Source organism: Venustampulla echinocandica, assembly GCF_003357145.1.
Source record: "Venustampulla echinocandica strain BP 5553 chromosome Unknown scaffold_13, whole genome shotgun sequence".
NCBI lineage: Eukaryota > Fungi > Ascomycota > Leotiomycetes > Helotiales > Pleuroascaceae > Venustampulla > Venustampulla echinocandica.
The window spans coordinates 516,691-538,100 of record NW_022474218.1 but is presented as its reverse complement, the minus strand read 5'-3'; the positions used below and the strand labels follow the sequence as shown (position 1 = coordinate 538,100).

At 46.3% G+C, this 21,410-nt stretch overlaps 6 protein-coding genes across 6 annotated transcripts; 3 read left to right on the top strand and 3 right to left on the bottom strand.

Moving 5' to 3' along the window:
- Positions 1 to 500: 500 nt before the first annotated feature.
- BP5553_10165 (uncharacterized protein) lies at positions 501 to 747 on the top strand (the record flags this gene model as incomplete). The annotated part of the gene is made up of 2 exons (XM_032018788.1): positions 501 to 546; positions 599 to 747. 2 exons carry the CDS (start codon positions 501 to 503, stop codon positions 745 to 747), a joined length of 195 nt encoding a protein of 64 aa, XP_031865196.1.
- A 749-nt stretch (positions 748 to 1,496) lies between these two features.
- Positions 1,497 to 4,917, top strand: BP5553_10164 (uncharacterized protein; the record flags this gene model as incomplete). Its single annotated transcript, XM_032018787.1, has 5 exons — positions 1,497 to 2,356; positions 2,407 to 2,527; positions 2,882 to 3,078; positions 3,131 to 3,707; positions 3,763 to 4,917. The coding sequence occupies 5 exons, from the start codon at positions 1,497 to 1,499 to the stop codon at positions 4,915 to 4,917; spliced, it is 2,910 nt and encodes a 969-aa protein (XP_031865195.1).
- Positions 4,918 to 5,914: 997 nt separating this feature from the next.
- Positions 5,915 to 6,571, top strand: BP5553_10163 (uncharacterized protein; the record flags this gene model as incomplete). Its single annotated transcript, XM_032018786.1, has 1 exon — positions 5,915 to 6,571. The coding sequence occupies one exon, from the start codon at positions 5,915 to 5,917 to the stop codon at positions 6,569 to 6,571; it is 657 nt and encodes a 218-aa protein (XP_031865194.1).
- A 1,997-nt stretch (positions 6,572 to 8,568) lies between these two features.
- BP5553_10162 (uncharacterized protein) lies at positions 8,569 to 10,533 on the bottom strand (the record flags this gene model as incomplete). Its single annotated transcript, XM_032018785.1, has 1 exon — positions 8,569 to 10,533. The coding sequence occupies one exon, from the start codon at positions 10,531 to 10,533 to the stop codon at positions 8,569 to 8,571; it is 1,965 nt and encodes a 654-aa protein (XP_031865193.1).
- A 1,060-nt stretch (positions 10,534 to 11,593) lies between these two features.
- Positions 11,594 to 13,328, bottom strand: BP5553_10161 (uncharacterized protein; the record flags this gene model as incomplete). The annotated part of the gene is made up of 3 exons (XM_032018784.1): positions 11,594 to 11,692; positions 11,820 to 12,336; positions 12,418 to 13,328. The coding sequence occupies 3 exons, from the start codon at positions 13,326 to 13,328 to the stop codon at positions 11,594 to 11,596; spliced, it is 1,527 nt and encodes a 508-aa protein (XP_031865192.1).
- A 2,840-nt stretch (positions 13,329 to 16,168) lies between these two features.
- BP5553_10160 (uncharacterized protein) lies at positions 16,169 to 20,340 on the bottom strand (the record flags this gene model as incomplete). Its single annotated transcript, XM_032018783.1, has 7 exons — positions 16,169 to 16,383; positions 16,478 to 16,596; positions 16,661 to 17,350; positions 17,402 to 19,336; positions 19,390 to 19,799; positions 19,847 to 19,989; positions 20,043 to 20,340. 7 exons carry the CDS (start codon positions 20,338 to 20,340, stop codon positions 16,169 to 16,171), a joined length of 3,810 nt encoding a protein of 1,269 aa, XP_031865191.1.
- Between the last annotated feature and the right edge of the window lie 1,070 nt (positions 20,341 to 21,410).

Genomic DNA, 21,410 nt, shown 5'->3' with positions numbered 1-21,410 from the left:
GGGCAACAACCTGTTTTTAGCCCTCTTTCTCCTAAGCAGGAAGTAAAAGTGCGGGTCAAAGTCTGGGAAAATGTTCTAGACGCCCACCCCTGGTGATAATGCGAAGCTTTAACTAGTAAAGAAGCCTTTGCATTGGCTTGTGATTAAGTGATTGCGTCCTATATTTTCCCCTCATTGTTTACGAGGATCTTTATCCTGAATAAGAAGGTTGCGTGCATGTCGTGACTTTGAATGTAGATGATGTCTCTGGTATACACCCTCTATCATGGTTGAAACCTTGTAAAATCTTATCCCACAGAATGCCTCGGCGAAGAGAATTTCTAAGCTATCCTGAAGTCAACTGCCCCACATCTCATAATCTCTGTTCTGTCTATATAAGATATCACTCCATCCGGAATATTTTAGAATCTCTAGTCAAAGCAATCAACATTATCATCATCCAAGACAATCATCCACATTACACTCACCCTTTTAATCCTACATCAACCAACTCTCTCAACATGCCTTCCACCTCAGATATCTCTACCAAGGGCGCCGAGAACGCCGGTGAGTGATGGTCATCTATCTCACAGAACTAAGAACTGATTCAAATCTACAGGTAATAACCAAGACACTCGCGCCCAGCCATGGAAGAAGTTTATCACCAACAAGGATGGAGAGGCTGAGCCCGCTCGAAGCAGTGACTACATCACTGTCCGTGCCGTCAAAGGAGAAGATCATCACGACTATACTGCTCAGCTCGGTTAGATTTGGGACTGGCTGGGACACGGGAGATGCTTGGGAGGAGTCGGACCCAACACTACTTGGTGTGGCAGCATTCAGACATTCGAACGCTAGAAATCTCGGTTCCGGGTTCCCCTTGATTTCCCGGCTTGTTGAGAGTTCTTGAGGCACATTTCCATGATTTATCCTCCCCTTAGTACTGTTAGTACTGTCCGTTCGTTAATCAGTACCGGTAACTGAATATATGTCTTTGTTCTCGCTATACAGGCTCTACACGTGATCATAAAGTCCATCGTATTGTATTTGTAATAAGTTTATATCCCTTACTGACGTTGTTCTTGCCTTTAACGCTAGTAAAAGATCAGTGCGAGGGTTATGGCTCCCACCCTGAGAAAGCCTCCTGCACTAGTACTCCCTAAGGTCACGCTTTTGTTTCTCAATTCTGTGCCAAGATTTGCTAAGAAGCAAAAAAGAGGCTGGAAATCCCGCCCTCCTATTAGCTAGAGTCTCTGATGTAAGCCTGCGTCGTTCTGTGTCACTGGATGTGGGTCCAGAGGTGGTGGCTAACGAATAATGCCTTGACTCTCTTAGCAACTGCTTAATAAGAAAGGCCTTAATAAGATGTCAGGCCGAGTTCTCTCGACCGATTATTTACGGACTAAGCATTAGATCACACAAGTTTTAGCCCTCTTTCAAGCGATATAAAGGTACTGTCTTCGGCCTCTCTCTAGTTCTTGTCACTTCATCATTTCCTTCAATATTCAGGAGTCATCATGGGCTATTTAAGCTACCTATACCGCCAGTTTTTCGATCATCCTCCTCCAATTCCGTTATCCACCTCCCTCAAAGGCCAAACGGTTCTCGTTACAGGTGCCAACTCTGGTATTGGGCTTGAAGCTGCTCGGCAATGCGTCAGGCTTGACGCCAGCCTTGTCATTCTTGCTGTCAGATCCAAAGACAAAGGGGAGGCAGCAAAGGAGGATATCCTGAAGTCCAATTCGGGTTCACAGAGCCTTGTCGAAGTATGGCTTCTTGATTTAGAATCTTTCAAATCAGTGATCGCATTTGGGAAACGCGCACAAGAGCTTCCTCGACTCGACGTTGCTATGTTGAATGCCGGGGTCTTCAAGTTTGAGTGGGGCACCTCCCCTGCCGGTGTCGAGTCCTCGCTTCAAACCAATCACCTCTCAACTGCTCTACTATCGTTATTACTTCTACCAGTTCTCCGAACAACATCACATGTTCGGAAGAGCCCACCGCGACTAACCTTCAGTTCTTCAGAGGTGCATATGTGGACCTCTTTCAAGGAAAAAAAGGCAGACAATATCCTGGAGCATTTGAATGACAAGCAGCACTGCAAAGATTTCATGGATCGTTATTGTGTTTCAAAGCTTCTCAATGTCTTCTGGGTCCTTGAGCTGGTGGCAAATGTCTCCAGAGTTGATGTAACAATCAATCTTGTGAATCCAGGTTCGGTAGATACAGGGCTTCACAGAGATAATAAGATCTTCCAAGTTGTCGACCGAATCGTTGGAAGGACCTCAGATGAAGGAGGAAGACTCTTGATTGATGCTGCGGTGGTGAAGGGTTCTGAAACTCATGGCAAGTACTTGAGTGAGGCTAGATTAGTGGAGTACGTACTTCTAACAACATTTTGGCACACTGCGTACTGACTTTCTTCAGAGTTTCTGCATTCGTTCGAAGTGAAGAAGGTGCTAAGATACAGAAGAAATTGTGGAGCGAGACTCGAGAAATGCTTGGGAAGCACTTACCGGCTGGTGAAGTGGCGAGAGCTTTCAGCAATGTCAGGCCTTGAGGGTTGGAAATGTCAACGAGGATTGATCAGATTATACGAGTGTTGTTCGCTTACCCTGGTTGGTTGTCTAAAGCGGTTTAGCCTCCCCCTATTTCGCTTCTTCTCAGCCGAAATATCTCGGGTTCAACGCAACTTGTCTCCTCCTCATCCTCCATCATTCATTACTTCCCAAGCCACCACATTCTGTCTGCAGCGAGGAATTATGAGTTCGTCAATGGTTAATAAGCCTGCAAAGAAGATCACTCGCAACCGTCCCGTGACATCGTGTAGCGAATGCAGTCGAAGAAAGCAAAAGGTGCTAGCCATTCCACACTAACCCTCACATGATCTAACGGTAAGCAGTGCAACAGGTCGTGGCCTTGCAACCATTGCTTGAGCCGCAAGTCGCCACAGTTATGTCGCTTCGGTGTCGGCAAATCCAGCGTCCAGCAACTTACTTCCCAGAGCAATGTCGATAATTCTAGACAGGAGCAACTCGGCAGAACAGAAGCGGAACACGTGAACATCGACTCATCTAACACCGTTGTAGAAGCTATGCTGTATGGTCACTCTCTAAGAAGGCCCTAGTCAACAATTCTAACGTTGTGTCAGAACTGAAAAGAGTGCTACTGCCGAATCTTCAAGTTCAACAGTTCCACATAATCCACAAAGCACCACAGAGCAAATTCTCCAACAGTTTCCCAAACGAAGCATAGTAGACTTCTTGGTTCAGCATTTCTTGTCAGATGTAAATTGGTTGTATGAGGAAGTCCATGTGCCCAGCTTTCTCGAACGCTATAATTCCTGGTGGGAGCAAACTCAATACCAAGCCGAAGTGGATCTCCAATTTGGAATCTTAATCCTGCGCATGTGTGTCAATGCATTACAGTTTTTACCACATTCCAATGGGCCAGACCAAAGCGAAATAGGTGATGGAATTCGGTTAGATGGTTTGGAAAATACTTACAATGATGCTGCTTCCAAACTCGATAACTACCTACCAAGAAAGTTCTCACTGTTGAGAGTTCAGCAGCTTTTGCTTCACATTGTAATATTACTCAATGACGGGAATGCCAAGGAGAGCCATCAGATTCTCGGTGAAGCCATCAAAGAAGCCCAAGATGTTGAGCTCTTTCTGGAATCAAAATGGACTGGTCTCTCCGAGTTTGACAAGGAGGAGAGGAGGAAGGTATTTTGGTGTCTGTATATTTGGGATAGGTACGGTATTCTCTTGCCCCTGTCAGTTCTGGGCCCTGACTCCGAGATTCAGATTCTACTGCACCTTCCTTGGAAGATGGCCGCTCATCCCAGAGCATTACCATGCAGTCTCTTTCCCAAGCGAGACACCATACTCTATTTCATCTACAGAAAATGCACCAACTCAATTCTCTGATGTGATACTGAACTTCAAACTGTCGCACTACATGGCTTCATTTATGAGCGCACCAGGCAAAGAGTCAGAACGAACAGATCCCTACATCATCGCTGCCCACGCCAAAGAGTTCGAGTCAAAATTTGTCAGCACTTTGCCTCCTTGTTTTCGGCTAGAAAATCCGGATAGGTCTTGGGATATGACTCTTCCGACGTTGCCCATGAAGAGGTTGTGGATCTACATCCTTCTTCATGGCACCATGGAAGCAATGCACAAGTGTTTCGTTGGTCCATTGACTATCCCATCGATCAGTTCCTATGTTAGACAGTGGAAAGAGGATAAGGATAGAGCGAGTCTTGTCCTAAAGCATCGCCATACACTCGCCAATGCCTGCATAAATTCACTCAAAGCAACGAAGGAGCTACACACGCTTATGGGCGGTGGGCCACATCCGTATTTCGTGCTTTCTATAGCAGCAGTCGAAGCGCCAGCCATGCTAGGAATGATGATGATTTCAGATCTTCTCATAACGACCTCTCGTATCGGCCACCAAGACGTTCCCCTCCTCGAACAAGGCTTACTTGACAGTTGCTACCAATACTTCCAAGACGGGTTCAAATTGCTCCAATTACTCGCACAAAGAAGTGTGTTGGCACAAAAGGGGATTAGGATTCTAGAAGGATTGAACAGAAGGATTCATAGCCTGAAGGATCTTGAAAATCCCAAGACAGTTGGAAGGGAGGATTTCCGTGATAGCTTACCTGTAGACTCCAATAACAACAACAAACGTCATTCTATGTCAGAAGATCACTATAGTATGAGTGAAATTCTATCCAGCGTTGATAATGTTGGAAGTAATTTTGGATATGCAGATAGCCAGATAATTGATGTTGAAGATGTCCTTCAACCATCTTTTATGGAGTTGGAGTGGGAGAGTATCTCTACTGGGAATGATTTCTGTTGGTTTTTTGAGGACTGGAATGGTATTGAAGCCGTAGGTCAGTTTGAGGGGACTTCATTTGCGTAGAGAGTTGGTTTCACATTCCATATACGAGAAATATATGCCAATCTCTTCTCTTTAACAAGTTTCTCTTAGTTAGACTTAATACCATTATATACTTGATCCTACAAGCTGTTATTATAGGGAATGTAGACAGCAGATAAATCTCCAACTGGCAGTCTAGCCCTACCGTACTGCTGTGTTAAGACTCGGCGTGAAGCTGCCGTTACCACAAATGTTCTCAGTCATGGATTCGCAGAGACTTTTATATCATCATGTTAAATGCCTACCGACTCCTGAATCAGCGCTTGGTGAGTGCTATAGGGTTGAGATTGAAGGATCTTCGCCTCCTCAAGTCTCACCCACCGCTGCCAGAGGATGAGAGTCTACGGCTATTACCCTATGATTGATGAGGAATAATAGCCGTTTCTACAGCCAATTTCTACAGCCATCTTATCCGTGAGTTGAGCTTTACAGAACACAGTTACGAATGTGTAGGTTGGCCATGTCTGCAATGGCAAATGAAATGCCCCATAGGTGCCTCCCGCCAGAATGAGCACCGTCAAACAGGTGGCACTCGAGATCGAGGGACATACTTAAAACACAAGATACGAAGGATATTAAGATAAAATTCCTTGAGATGGCTTCGGAGATGCGCTAGATAGCGCACTAGAGACAATGAAAGCGTTTGGTCATTCTTTGTTAGTATACAAAGGCTTTATTGTGTACAAACGCTTTATGGTATGCAAAGGCTTTATTCTATACAAAGGTTTTATTGAACACATTTGAATTCCACAAGCCCTCAAAGGACAATCGAATAGCCATACCATGGCTGTATTGCTGTGAAGCCTTCTACATTCCCAGACACCGCCACTACTGTCTAGTATTTATATCACGGCATTTGTAGCCCTCATTAAACTCAACACAACACCATCACCTTTACCGAATATCCCTCACCCTTATCTCTCTAATCCTCTAAGCTTCCGACAGACTTACTACCTCGATCTCGTCAACATAAACCATCATGGACAACAATAGCAGCCTGGTCTGTGTCTTCTGCGACGGTCGCTTCAAAGTCGCGCAGTACACCAAATTAGATGAATCTCCAGATGGTCAAGGCAGCGTTGTCTGGAAATTCTTTCAAGACCGAGCTGACATCCGACGTCTTAGGAAAGGCCTAGAGTATATCCGTATATTGAGTCGGGATCGTCATCAGCAACGCAAGTCGATAGACAAGGATCTCTGTAAGGTGGGCGATATCGTTTGGGATGGCAATATCGGTAGTGTGCCAGATAGGGAAAATACAACTCAATCGGAGGGACATTACCAGGGTGATATGTCAACTGAAAGGGACGAGCCTTCTCTCAGGGACGACATTGGCGCCGGAATACTTGAGCTTATTGCCCAGGCCACAATTGATAAGCCGGTGAACCTTTTCCGAGACCTAGATTTTGCTAATAGTCCTGACTGTAAGTGGGCTTATGTGATTAATCTGGATACAGAGATGCTTGAGGTGTTTCAAGGACAGCTGCCCAAGGACTGGCCCGGTACCGAAAGATTTCAAAATGTTGGCGGAGAGAATAATTCTGTTCCAGTTTTCATTAAGAGCTTCCATTTAATTAATCTGCCGCGTACAAGAGAGGAATTTGTGGGGCTTGTGAATGTGGCCGCTTGGGGGTAGCACGATAAAGATGACGAAGACAACGAAATAGATTTTCTCTCTAGGAAATCGAACTTGGGAAATTAGGCATAGTTGGGGGCTAATGCTTGATATATTCTAGGCTATTGAGTAGAAATTTGATAAATTTACAAGCAAGCCCTAGACTCATTTAGAGATTATCTAGTACTAAAATATTATTTCCTTTTCATTTTTATTATAGACATAAGTGTAAAAGAACCTTTCGTATAATGCAGCCGTAACAGAGATGTGCTCGCCCCCTTTGTGGTTTTCGAATAGTATGTGCGAGCGTTTTACTATGGACTTATGTGGATCCGATGTAGCATTAGCAGGATTTAGATGTACTTTCGTAATATGAGTAAAAAGGAAACTCCTCGAAGAACTAATATCGCTGGTGTTACTTTATATTCTAGTAATATGATCTATCCTTGTATCATTCTATATTCTCCGTTTCGGCACCGCCAATACGGAACTTGTTATTTATTTTTACAATCAAAGAGGCTAAGAGCTCATTGCCCCGTATCCAAACCTCAAACTCCGGTGTTTTCCACGACCTATTTCCGATGGATATATTACATATTCTATATACTGCCTCCACACAGACATTCGACTGATGAATTCGCTTAACTTCTTAAGGAAGTTAAGGGCGAATATCCCCCCTATTTCCTATTTACTACCCTGCTACAGGGCTTTAATCAAAGGCTTAAACAATGTTGCTATTATTATGTACCTTGCTCTATTCCGGTTTGGAGAGGAGTTTCGCTAGCTCTAGCCACACAGACTTGTGGAGTTTAACCCAAGTTATTAGTTGCTTTAGGCGGGGTTTTTGGGCAAGACTTATTTAAAGCAGTTGAAGGGAAGCGCAATGCTATGCAAGTCACCTCTCTAACTTTAACTCATATAGGATCTGCTAGATATGATCTTCCTGTTATTCCCATTAGGCCACCGCCACTGGGAGGTATCAGACTCTGTATGATTCACACCAACATTAGACTCCTTAGAGGTTATATTCACTGTCCTTAGGGCTCCAATTTGTAACATGTGAATAAGTCTATGGAGTCAACTTTAATACACGGCAATATTCTTCACTTGCTCAAAGCTATAGCAAAGTCTCAGGGTATCCTCCTAGCGGCGATAAATCCCATCAATTGCCTGGAGACAGCGTTTTTGCATAGCGTTCAGATCTCGAAAGGTAAGCCATACAGCTATAGATTTATGTTGGGCAAGCAAGCTAATACTTTATGTCAAGAGATTTAGGTCAGAGTGACAAAGCCAACCCGCTAATCACGACGAAACACTGTGTTTCTTTTGGATAAGTACTGTATTGATGCTTCGGGTATCATTAAAACTTCTAACGAACAGCAGCTTGGTATCCCTTCAACATGACAACGGCCTCCGGGAGGAGAGGGACATGCCGCAAATGTCGCCATTCCAACCACGAGCACAAATTTACGGTATGCAAAGCAAAAGGCTGCAGAGTGGAATGGAAAGTCTGCCAATCTGCTGGACATTCACATCGTATTCTCTGCAAAGAATGCAAAGGCCATCCAGGGGGTGGCCCTGAGGGTACAGAGCCAGGTGGCCACGCGAGAGATCCGGACCGTGAGGACAGCACATCGATGGAGCCATACGCCGGCATATATCGGTATGAGTTAGCCCCTCGGTCTTGATTCATTTGGCTACCATTTGGAATATTCAAAGGTGAGCTATCAAGGAAATTAGGTTATACATAATCACGGCAATCGTTTCTCTCTCCATCCGGCCACAATTCCATTCTAGGGATAGCACCTAATACAACCACTCTTTGAACTATTTATCACATCTACCTGAAGTAAATTACTTCCCATTAATGTGTCTTTTTACCAAAAACCTACTTCGCGACTGGCACCGAACATATACATTTCTGGGTATTTTAAGGTAACTATTTGAACGATGTAACCACGGCCTTCAGACTGTGTTTGGGCTCATCATTGTTTTAATTATTCTTCTCCTACAGCCCCTTAACAACTAGCTTGAACTTTCGGCATATCCACGTCAAGTTCTCCATCTGCTGGAGCTGATTCAATCTGATTGGCCCTTTTCACTTGAGTATCCTCCAATTGCTCCGCCAAGAACCGCCCAATAGAGAAATTACCGTTTGACACATCCTTTGCATCTATCGATTCTGCAATTGACGATGCATCACTGTCTTCATCATGATCCCGCATACTAAGCCATGGATGATTGAAGGCCTTGTCAATCTCAGGGTTATATCCTGCCTCTATAGCCCATGCGAATGCCGTCTTCGTTGCATCTTCTGATACTTCTTCATTGAGGTCAAGGTTTCCCACTTCGCCCGACCCAAATTTCTCAAGATTTACATCTTGGAAATGAATAGGAGGCAAATCCCACCTTGTACTATATTTGTTAAAGCCGTAATCTCTAAGTCGCGTTCCATCTGCTATAATCCAATCCCAGTGGCTATAGAGTCGCTCATGCCTGTTGCAACTTGTATGAAGCCAGACCTCAAGGTCTACAGAGGTATGTGGCACTGAACCAAATGGAGGCCATCCCGTTAATGGCGGACTTCGGTATGGACTAGGTGGAGGGTATTCATTTTGACAGATGTAGCGTAATCGCCACACATCTGCCCGTCGGATTTTCGAATCTTGCACATAAGGTCCTGAGCCTGCTAGGTCTATGAAGGACTGTGGAGAGGAGGTCCAGGCCACTACGTCAAGGTCAGGACCTGACAAAGTTCCATCCAAATGCTCGAGGAAGGGGATGATCCTTCTTGGGGTAATTCCAGTTATAATGCTGCCCAGCCATAATGGAGATAGCTTTGGATCGCGAAGAGCCATGACCTTTGCAAGCAGCTCGAAGTTACCACTCTTGATGATTGGAGTAAGGATGTTGATGATAGGGCGGAACCAGGCACTGACAAGGTTGCAGTCAACTCCTGGTTCCCAGAACACCCCCCAAATTGCTGAATCAAGCATTCTAGCGGTACAACTTAGTGTCATGAGATATGGCAAAGCCTGATCTTCTTTCAGGAAATCCGGCCTCATAATGGTGGTATCGCGAGGCTTTACAAGAACAATCTCTGGTAGGGTCGCTTCCTGACGTAAAAGTTCATGCAATGGCAAAACTAGAGCCGCTGCGAGTGCTGCTGAAGATTGACTGTGAAGGTGGTGAATGGCACAGAAATCCGCGAGATAGCCCATGGCTTCAGTGGATGAGGGGCAATGATGCTCTGACGTATGTTTAGCAGAAGCAGATGGCAGGAGATTGACTTGTAAATATTGACTGCCCTGATAGCTGACAGACCAGGGAGACAGGTATACTGGGTGTTCATGCACAGTGGCACGCCATCCTTGACCATGAGCTAGAATTGCACGCCACCAACGAGCCGCAATAGAATCAACATTCTCAAGATCAACGACAACATCTCTCGACGTTGCCTGAACCCGGGATTCAACACCAGCGATTGGTGCGAGGACTTCCGTGTACCGAACCGACCCTCCTTGGAGTTCAACGAGCCGCGCAGAAAGAATGTATGCCCAAGCAAATACTAAAATTGCAAGACCATTTCCAGGTTCAGGATTTTCGACAATATCTCCTCCCCAATGGCGAAAGCTAGATCCCTCAGTCGTGCATATCGTAGGATTTGTAATGCCTAGGATCATTGGCCTCAAATGCCCTTTAAGCTCTCCTAAACTGCACTTGTCTTGAGGTGAGAAATGCCAGGTCGACTGACCATATGCGGCACGTCCATTTCGTCTTAGAAGGCGATGAGGAGGAATTGCTGGGGTTCTGTCGATTAGACCTCGAAACTCTATGCAATCAAACACGGTTGATGGCTGCTCAGTCGCCTCTTTGATATATTGCTGCCAGTGATTATGGCTTTTGATTAGGACTTTCTGAATCTGCTCATTGCTTGGAATGACAGAGTCATCTGACTGCGCTACCTGGGGGCTTGACAACATTTGGTGAAAGGGAGCCGCGCCAATAAAGGCACCCCGTATCCAGCCGGGTCTTTTAGTTGCCCGCAATATTGAATGTAGCTGAACGTCGAGTGGGGCAAGCGTATAGAATATGGGATACGCAGGTCTCAATAGATCATGGAAGGTGCCAGCGTTTGATGTTTGGATTTTGGGTTGAGGAGCTCTTGATATGGGTTCTGATAATGAAATAACTCGAAGGGTAAGGTCACTTTTGGATTGCGTCGAAAGGTGAAGCGAGTAGGTTTTCAGGGGAACCCGATAAAACGCCGAAAATTACCCATGCCCTTATACCATATGTAATAGCTAGCAACTGAGGTGAATACATGTCAGCTTTATTTACCAGCTGTTTTATTCATGTTATTGACACAAGGTTACTACACGTAGCATTATTTTTTGACAACCAGAGGCGACTAGACAGCGCTACCAGACCAGAACACTAGGTAGGTATGCCACCTACCTACAAAATGCAGCTATACCACCTAGTCTCACAATTAGTTCCAGACAATATTGTTTACCAACCTTGCTTTTTAGAATTTTCTCGTTCTTGTCAACACACGCGCGATTTGTTCTCAGAGCCTCAAGTCTCATCGTGTCATCTTCTTACCCTAGCGGTTCTTCTGACGCAGTACAAGAAGCTGCCCTGTGAAACTCTTTGATTTCTCCACGAGCCTGCTTTGCAGCCGCACAGTCATTAGAGTACCGAAATTTATGTCATCGAGATGTTAATTGCTCGTCCCTCTCCCACGAAGCTTCTTTTACTACTTAAATGCTCCATTGCACCTTCAAGCACTCACTAACTCGAAGCCAGCATCCAAGTTTTAATAACACACCAGCACATCTCGTGCTATACAGGGGCATAAATGTTAATATCACAGATCCAATAAATGTTGATTCGCCAAACGAAAAAATATTTTTCTGAAATTCGCTATGTTTGTTGGATCTCTATAGTAAGAGAAAGGGAGATCTATTTCTGTTTTACTTTACCCTGGCTTGAAAAAAAATAAAAGATTAACAGTAACATGCTAGATATGATAATAAAATTTCATGATGCTTGTTTGGGGTTTGAATAAGATCCGCCGAAAATACTCTGTACCAATTCGCCTCCTCTCACGGCTAAGATGGAAAGGAGGGTATCGCTTAGCTGGAGGGATATCGTTAGCCAAGTCCGCAAGATCTCGTATTTCAAAATGTAGCCACAACGAAAAGGAGGGATAAAATGCGGGAAACGGAATGAAATAAAAAGAGTACTGAGAAAGAGGACAACTTACCCCGTGTGTAGCCTCATTACACCCCTGCAGCCACACGCCGGCCTGCTGCTCATCTACCTTCGCCTCGTCATACATCACCCGATAATCCCTCCCAACAGGCACTCTCTTCGTAGCTTCTCCGGTGAATAAATCTCGAGTTTCGGATATGATATCCGCATGTGCATTGCGCTCATATCCCGTGGCAGTAAAGACATAGTCGGCCTCAATTTCTTCCTCGCCTCCATTTACATCCGCTTTGTTTTCCCGGTTGGCAACCAGTTTGAGGATGACCCCGTTAGAAGATGGCGATTGCGAGGCGGCGAGAACAACTCTGTTTGTAATGATGCGGCATCGCCATGTACTTTCGTCTTGATTGCGGAGACGCTGCATGTAGAGTCTCTCGTACAAGTGCTCGAGTAACTCGAGGCGGACCACGCCATAGTTCGTGCCTCGGTCAAGAGCGAGGGCATCTGCTCGCTCGGATGGTGTTTGGTTGTAAATCTCATCAACCCGATCTGGATCAAATATTTCGTTGACGCTGGATACGATTAGCTTTTGCCCGTTCCACAAAGACGAAGGGTTTTAAGGGCTCATATATTACGGAGGATTAAAGACTTACAAGGGACTATCGTCACTTGGCCGTAGACTCCTTCCCTTGATGATTAATTTCACCTGCGCATCAGGGAATCTCTCCGAGAGATCATTGAAGATCTCTGCCGCGCTCTGTCCGCTACCGATGACAGCGAATTTTAGCGGTCTACCCTCCTCTCTGGCTTGAATCTGGGTGATAGTTGACGAAAATTGACTCGAGTGAGCAATATGCCTCAAGCCCCGTAAGCATTGCGGGATCACTGGTCTGCCTCCTACGGCAATAACCACTTTTCTTGCTCTCCTCGTGACGAGGTTTCCAGATTGATCCCTGGCAGTAACTTCCCAGCTCGTGGCTTTCCCATCATGATCCTGATCTCCTACTCGTAGACCCTCAACTTCCATGCCATACGAAACATTGCCCTCTCTTTCAAAATGGCCCGCGCACCAACGTAGATAATCTTCATATTCCAATCTACTCGGTAAGAATGTGCCCAAGTTGATGAAATGGTTTAATCTTCCTTGTTGGAATACATAGTTCAAGAAGGTGAAGTGCGATCTCGGATTCCTAGGGGTTGCGAGATCCTTCAGGAAAGAGATTTGCATCTTCGCGCCCGGAAGTTGCATGCCGGCATGCCAGTTAAATTGGCGCTGCTTTTCCATAAATAGGACTTTCGGAGCTGGTGCGGAAGCTGGGTAGGTGTCATGGAGCGCAATGGCGATGGCAAGTGATGCAGGACCAAATCCTACGCAGAGAAGATCGAGTGGAGGGTCTGGGGAGGAATTCAAAAGAGCGTCAGAGTTGGTGGTGTGACCGTTCATAGAGTGCCCATTGGTGAGGGTAATTTCCTGGAGGCCGTTGGTAAGTGCAACGCCATTGCTGTGGTACCCATTTACACCATGAAATGCGTCCACTACATTGTCTATAGCTGAAGGGGCCATCTTCTTGCTTCCAATGTACCAAGTCCGGAGAACGTAGTTTGCCCTTTGGCTACTTTCACAATTCTCCTGGCCTCGGTAGGTGGCGCTGAATTTCTTCTTGGCTCAAAACAAGCAATAGGGCTCCGCTAACTGTCTTGGTCAGATTCTATACTTTAATTATTTAAAAACACATCAAAACAGATTCATATACCGAAAACTGCGCTCTCCGGAGGAAATAGAACTACATACCCAAGAATGCCGTCGTGGTCTTGTCGAACGGCCGGCCCAACGAATCAAGCAGTTTTACACAGCGCGATGGCCAGTAGCACTTTAAGTATCTTCACTGTGCAAAATAATGGAACTGCACAGGCACAGTAGAGATTAATGTATGGTTTCCGCAGAAGTTTGCTGGTGGCGCAGAAGAATGTGGTCCAGATGGATGATTTGATAATACCGAGGTTACTGGAGGTTGAATTGAGTCCTCAACATCGACATCGACATCCAGATTCTGTTTCTCGTCCGTCTGCTTGGCAGAATTATATGATAAGAATTTCGGAAATAGGGCTGTGAACGGAGGTTCAATTTTGTTCAAGTGCTTGCTGGTGGTGGCTTTGATGCAGTTGATATTTCCGGCGACACTAACGCCAAGCCTAGACCACGAGGACCCGTTCGGAGTGTCCCGGAGCAGTGTGGCACGACAAAGCCTTGTTTAGACTCTGACTTCAGACAGAATAACGACGGCTAGTGCAGAGAAGGTGGGGAGTTCAGGGGAGATAAACCGGAGTCCTTGGGTGATTGGGAAAGCGACAAGCAAAAATCTGACGATACTGGAAAGAGGCGAACCGTCCAGGCGGTTGCAGATATGAGAGGATGTGCTCATGATATACACACCCTGGCAAAGCTCCATATTGATATGCATATCGATACAAGTATCCATATCAGGGCCGTCACGTCGCCCCCATGCCCTGGGATTCGCGTCTCTGGCTGGTCGCCGAAGATTGTGGGGCGCATATCTTTGCCTCGGATTTTGCCATTTGCTTTTGGCTCTAAGTTTGCACTCGCGCCTTGTCTATTTCGTATAAGGCGGGACCTGCAGGTATCAGCTGTTGAGGCAGCACAACAGGTTACTGATTGTGCAAATCCATTCCAGCAACCTTGCACCAGGCTCATGCCGCGGGCTCTGCTTGCCACATGCCGCCATCTTGGCGTGGGAGAAGGGGGATCGGTCGTGACCTTGATGTGATTTGGCAAAAGCGGACGTGTAAACGAAACAATGAAGCGCAAAACAAGATAGAAGACAAGCCGATGATGCTTTTTGCGGGCCGCTTCCTTGTTCAAGGCAGGACTCCGAGGGCCAAGGCCAAGCGTTTTTATCAGATCCGCAAGGTCTTAGGCTAGCCTAGGCTTGTCACTTGCGCGCCGGCTTCGGAGATGTCTCCTTTGGGGCCGTGGGAGAATTATGTATCTATGATAATTGCTCAGGAGTGATAATGGGACACCTTGGATGCAGAGTTATATACCAACCTTACTCCGTAGGTAGTGTGTGGTTGAGGGTGGGGGAAAAGGTGGAAGACAGGAGCCGGATTAATGGATACTGGTATTACATGTTACGCTTACTTAAGATGCCGTAATTGTAACAGGATACCATCACATAATGACGCTAAGCCTTGGTTGGATTATACTAGGCTCGTCTAGGCATATCAGCTGCACGGTAGGCTCCGGCAGTATTATTTCCCCCCAGTTTCCAGTATAAAACGTCGCAGCTGCAAAAAAGTAGCCTTTTTGTGCTTGTTTCTCAAGCCTTTATACATCATTATATAAGGATTTCCAAGGGGTATTGAGCATATATTACACGTGTGTTTATAGCCCTGTGTTAATTGCAGCACCCACCAGAGCGGTTAAACCCCCCCATCTTTATCAGATGAAAAGATAATCTCCCCGCTCCACCTTTTTTCCCTGCGCTAATGGTCTTGACAGGATAGGGATCCCCAACCCTTGTATAACTACCTCAACAGGCGGTCAAATCGACTGATATAACCTGGTAAAGGTAGTATTTTTCATAATCAGATGGAAAAGATAATCTCTTCCCGTGGCCCACTCCATGGAAGGCTGAAACCGCCCAGCTGCCGTATGTGCCGCCTGCCAGCATAATCAGATGGATGAGATGAGTCGCTCCCATGTCTCCCGCTACCACTATTGGGCTCTGGAATACGACCCGGCCTCGGGGCAAACGCCTTTTCTATTAGATCCCGCAGTCATCCATTGCCGAGACTTTTAGGTAAGGATGTTGGTCTTAATCAGATCAAGAGATAATCTTCTCGTCCGGGGCCCCTGCCTGTCGTCCCCTGGCGCAATACTCCGTACTCGCTCGGCGGTGGGGGTGAAAAGCTGCAAGGAGACTTTTCTTTTTGAGCCGATGGCAGAGTTCGGGAGAAATGGGACCATCGTCATCCGAGGGGTACGTAAGAGGAATACTAAGGTGGGGGATGGAGTTTGCGGTGTGGAAGAGAGAAATTATTGTCAGGAAACGCGTTCTGTTGGTGGGAAAAGAGTTAGCTAGGAAGTATTGACGTGACGTGTACTAGGGATTGAGTGGATGTTTTGTGAGTATGCCTATGAAGTAGCTAGGTTGCACGGAATATGCTGCTAGGCGGAAGACATTGTGACTATCTTCAGGTCACAACTAGTACCGACAAGCTATTTCCATCATGCAGAACCAAATTTGGATGCAGGCAACTATATTAAAAATATATAATTTGATTAAACCAGATTTTACTATTTTAGGCGCTCTCTTAACGCCGTCTATGCCCACACAGTAAGACATTTTTTAGAAAAATAACACCATCGATCTATATCCAATGTTATCCCAAATTCTGTGCCCTAACCATCTCTTCATAAATGCCACCTGCCCTAGCTAGTTCTTCATGTCTCCCCTCTTCCACAATCCTACCCTTATCAAAGACTAATATCCGATCTGCCTTTTGCACGGTCGTAAGCCGGTGGGCAATCATAATTGTTGTACATTTGCGGGATGCCACCATGATGGCTTCTTGGATTTGGGTTTCGGAGTGAGAGTCTGATACGTGGCGAATATTGTTAGTGAGAATCTTGGTATTCTGTAGTGAAAGGGAGAATGGGTTGCTTTAGTAGAGCAAGGGAGAGGACTGTACCTAAGGCCGACGTAGCTTCATCAAGAAGGAGGATCTCAGGATTTCGGATATATGCTCGTGCGATTGCAACGCGCTGTTTCTGTCCGCCAGAGAGCTGGGAGCCGTTGTTACCGCATTGTCTGTGATGCGTGTTAGCTAATCAAATACCTCGGTGATACGTAGCTGGGCAGAGCCTAAACTTACGTTTCATAGCCATCAGGCAGTCCGCTAACAAATTCATGTATTCCAACCGCCTTACATGCCTCCATAACCTCCTCTCTCGCGGCATTATGTCCTGGGCGAGCACCTAGTCCAACATTGAACGCTATGCTTCCAGAAAATAAATCGGGATCTTGAGCAACTAGACTTATCCTCGCGCGGTGCTGCGATACGGGTATTGATCGTATGTCCACGCCGTCTATGAGAATCGAGCCGGCTGTAGGATCATAGAAGCGTTCGATAAGTGATATTGTGGATGTCTTTCCAGTACCAGAGCGACCAACCAGGGCCACGGTTTCACCAGCTTTGATTGAGATATTGAGATTGGTGAAGACCGGATTATCCGGCCGAGAGCCATATGTTAGACCGACATTTTGGAACGTAACTGAGCCCTTTCCAGTCGAACCACTCTTGGGTTCGACTTCAGAAGAAGTGGGGGAAGACCCCGTATCAGGCGATGCCGTGTCAATACTAGGCTTTTGATCATGTAGCGCAAAGATTCGCGAGGCTGCACCTTTGGCACGGCCAATATCCGGTGCTAGGGAGAATATCTGACCCGCAGCTTGCGCCGAAAACAGAATAGCCGGAAGAACAATGAAGAACTGGAGGCTGGTATTTTCGCCGGATCGTACTTGTTTGGACCCCCACCAGTACGCTAAGGCGTACACGAAATACCTAGTCATTGTTAATTTAATGTAATAACGGATAGTTAATATAACAACTTACGTAATTGCTAGAGCGCCAGCGAGGAGAAGATTTCCTAGAGCAGTGTCTCGAAGTGTTTGTGCTCGATACTTCCCCACGGCAAGACGAAACCTTTCCGATGTATCTCTCTCCGTCCCCAAAACTGCGATGGTACGAATCGCATTGCATGCCTCTGTTGCGAGTGATGCCGCCTCAGTATAAGCCTTTTGATTCTTCTCATCGAGCTTTGCAAGCACACGCAGTCGGAAGAACCCTGCCAGGACGACAATGGGAGAGGTCGCGAACAACACAATTGCTATCTTCCAAGCGACAATATGAGCCAAAATGGCACCCCCAACAACGGAAACCAAAGCAGAGACAATCGTTCCAATTATAACACCCGAGAGCCCAGATATATGACCTGAATCCATGTTTATGATGGAAACTAGTGCGGATGTACTTCGACCTGGCTGGAGAAACCACTCCATATCTTGCCGAAGGATGGTTCGAAGTGATAAATCCCGAGTACGTAAGATTAAGTGCTCAGAAACAATTCCAAAGCACGATCCAGAGGTAATATATCCTAAGAGGGCAAGTAGAGACAGAACAAAGAACATCAGACAGAAAAAGTTAACGCGACCTGAAGAAACAGGTCCATTGAGGAGGTCAACCAAATGACCGAAGACAATCGACTCCCCCAATATCAAGCCACCAGTGATCATCGAACCCATTAACGCTAAGAGTGTGAAGAGTAACCGAGAACGACCTAGGGATAAGCAGCGTTTAATGATAGCGAATGTTCCGTATGACTTGGTTTTATCCTTAACTGCCCCTGTTGACTCTGGAGCCTCAACTTCTGCCACCAACCTTTCCTCGACATTGGACATGTTTCGCTCAATGACAATATCTTTGCTCTCGGTGGATATTTCTGAGACATTATCTGGAGCAAACTGTTGTGCCTCAATCAACTTCTTATATGGTCCATCCTCAGTTGACATCAGTGATTGATGAGTTCCTTGTTCCAGAATGCGGCCTTTTGCCATAACGATAATAACATCGGCAGATTTGACAGAAGCAAGACGATGGGCGATCATTACTGTCGTGCGATGGCCCAAAGCCCTGGATTTCCCGAGAGAAGTCAAAATCGCAGCCTCGCTAATGGTGTCTAACGCACTGGTGGCTTCATCCAACACGAGCAAAGCTGGATCCCCAACCAAAGCTCGAGCTAGGCAAAGGCGCTGCTTTTGGCCACCGGAGAGCTTTGTGCCGCCCGGTTCTCCCAACCAGGTATCGATCCCATTTGGTAGCGATTCGATAAATGTCCAAGCATCCGCTGCCTTCGCGGCCTTCACACATTTGGCTTTCATTTCCCTCTCTGGGAGCCGGTCACCTTTGTAACCATCACGAATGTTGGTATAGACGGTACCAGAGAAAATTGCAGGGTCCTGATCTACCAGGGCCATCTGGTTCCTCAGACTCGCAAGGTTGTAATCGGGAATTTTATGGTTATTAATGCTGATATCTCCTTGGGATGGGTCGTAAAGCCGCAACAATAAAGCAGCGATGGTAGACTTTCCGCTGCCAGAAGCACCAACAATGCCAACGGTCGATCCTGTGCTAATTTCGAGATTGAAATTATCCAAAACCGTCTCCATAGGTCGGGCAGGATACGCAAAGCTGACATTTTTGAACGAGATGTGTTTCTCAGGTCCTAAAGTCTGCTCGTCTGCATGGACTCCCTCCTCTGAGTAGACATCGATGGGAATATCTGGGTGATGTATAAGATTTAAAATTCGATGACCGGCTGCGGACGCGTGGGCAAATGATTGAATGAAGGGTCCCGCTGAACCAATGACAAACGAAGCATCCAAAATCAGGAACACAATCGCGTATACTGTCCCTGCACTTCCTCCTCCTTTCTCACTGTTCCTCACAATTTGCGAGCCCTGCCAGAAAGCGAGAGCATTTGCAGCATATCTATAGTCATGAGTCTGTAAAACTTCCTAGCTATAGCTGCGAGTGTGACTTACGCGATGAAAAAGACACTGCCTAACAGGGCCGCACCAGCAATTGCCTTCCTTATACCAAACTTCATGGCCGTTTGCAGATGCCTCTTGTGGGTGCTCGTCAAAATCTCGAAAGCGTCGAATGCTTGTACCACCTGGACAGCTTTGATCGCACCCTCGGCGACTGACGAAGCTTCCGACGTGTTTTCCGAGACATCTTTGGAGATATTGTTTAGAGCCGAGGTGCCAGTGACAATAACCAACGCCATCGACGGAATAACTGCCGCGAAAAGAATCCCGGTGAGTTTTGCATTGAGTATGAACCCTACAGTAAATGATACAACGAAGTAACTTAGGGACTGAATAAATATCCCAGCTTTTTCTGCCGTACCGGACTGGACCGTTTGAGCATCAACCGTCAACCTGCTAGTTATCTACCCAGGCGTAAGCACAAATTCAGCGAGTACAACGATCAACTCACATCTGGACATTCTGTTTCATAGTAGGTTTGATCCATTCCCAAGGCTCTATCAACCATCTGAGTTCGTAGGCTTCCAGATATGCGAGCGCCAACAATACTCCAACATGATGCCCAACCCCATGTAACAACGAAATAAGCACAAGCTGTACCAGTGAGTATCACTGGTATTTTGTATTCAAGATTGTTATAAACTTACCAACTGCTATTAGTTCGACAATACGCTGATTGACATCCTTTTCGGTGGGCGGAAAGCCATCAATAATTCTGGCAAATATAACACCAATGATAGGAAGGGGAGCACCTGCCGCGATGGCCAGCAGAACGCCCCCGAGAAGGATGATGCGCGATTGGACATCTCGTAAGGTCCTAAATAAGGCAAAGTATGAAGCTTCCGTTTTGTTCAACTTGTTCTTAGGCAAGAAGCGGAGGAAACGAAGAATGGCTCCCCATCTCCCCGACTTGCACCCAGCCTCATCGTTCGCTGAAGGTGTCATTGAATATCAAATGACATTTCGTGGAGATTCCGCTCAAGGAAAGACTGAAAGCTCTGAAGGATAACGAACAAGCATGGCAGCAAAGCATACAGGCATGTCGATAATTGTCAAAGTCGATCTGGATTCTCAAAACACGAGTAATTCCTCAACCGAGGTTTCTCACTTGGCGTGGTCATCTTTCCCTTAGCTAAATGGCGACCCACATGGATTAAGATTCACCCACAATACCAAAACAGCTCGACGTGCTGCATTTTGCAGATCTAGCGCCGGGAATTGGTCCCTGTATAGTAGGAGGAACAAAGACGCCAAGTAAAAATGGTACTGTACCTGTATATACTGTATGTACCGGATGAAAGTAACAAGGGAGTGCCATACAATCAAACTCAAACGAGATGGCCGGAACGAGCGCTCCTTGGCTGCCGGCGTATCCAGACTGAAAGCACTTATCGTATAGCAGTACACTCTGCATAAGGGAAGCAAACGAATTGCGTAATTATGGTCTAGGATCGGCATGTGCATGCTCGGTACTGCAATCGATCGTCGAGAACGGGAAGGATTAGAGGAGGAAATCGGGGAATGGCAGGAAGTGGATATATCGAGCTGGTAATGGCAGTCGTGTAGCCGTTGATCTATCACATCACAGCCCTTTCATGGTTGAACGGGAGTGGATGCCAAGCTGCATTATCTGATGCCGCCCGTGGCGGAGGGTTGCATCAACATCAAGGCTGGGCAACGGTCAAGATGAGGTGATGGGTTACTCATTATTAGAGGACAACGAGCAAATTACTTGTCCCGGTCACTGCCCCAATTCTCACCATCTCCGCTGCCGTCTTTGTAGGCAAGGGCTCCCCCGAAATCGAAGAATACTTGGCCCGGCGCGCACAGGTAGAGCCCGTTGAAGCCAAAGCCATCCGCTACCGGAGGGAGAAGGGTGTTGCAATCTGATGATCAGATTAGATGCAGATTGAAGAATCTTCCTTGCCAACTGCATATGTGGGTACCGCCAAGGTGGATAATACATTTAGGTTGTTTGAGAACGAGAACAACGGGCATCAAGGAGTCGTGGAAGG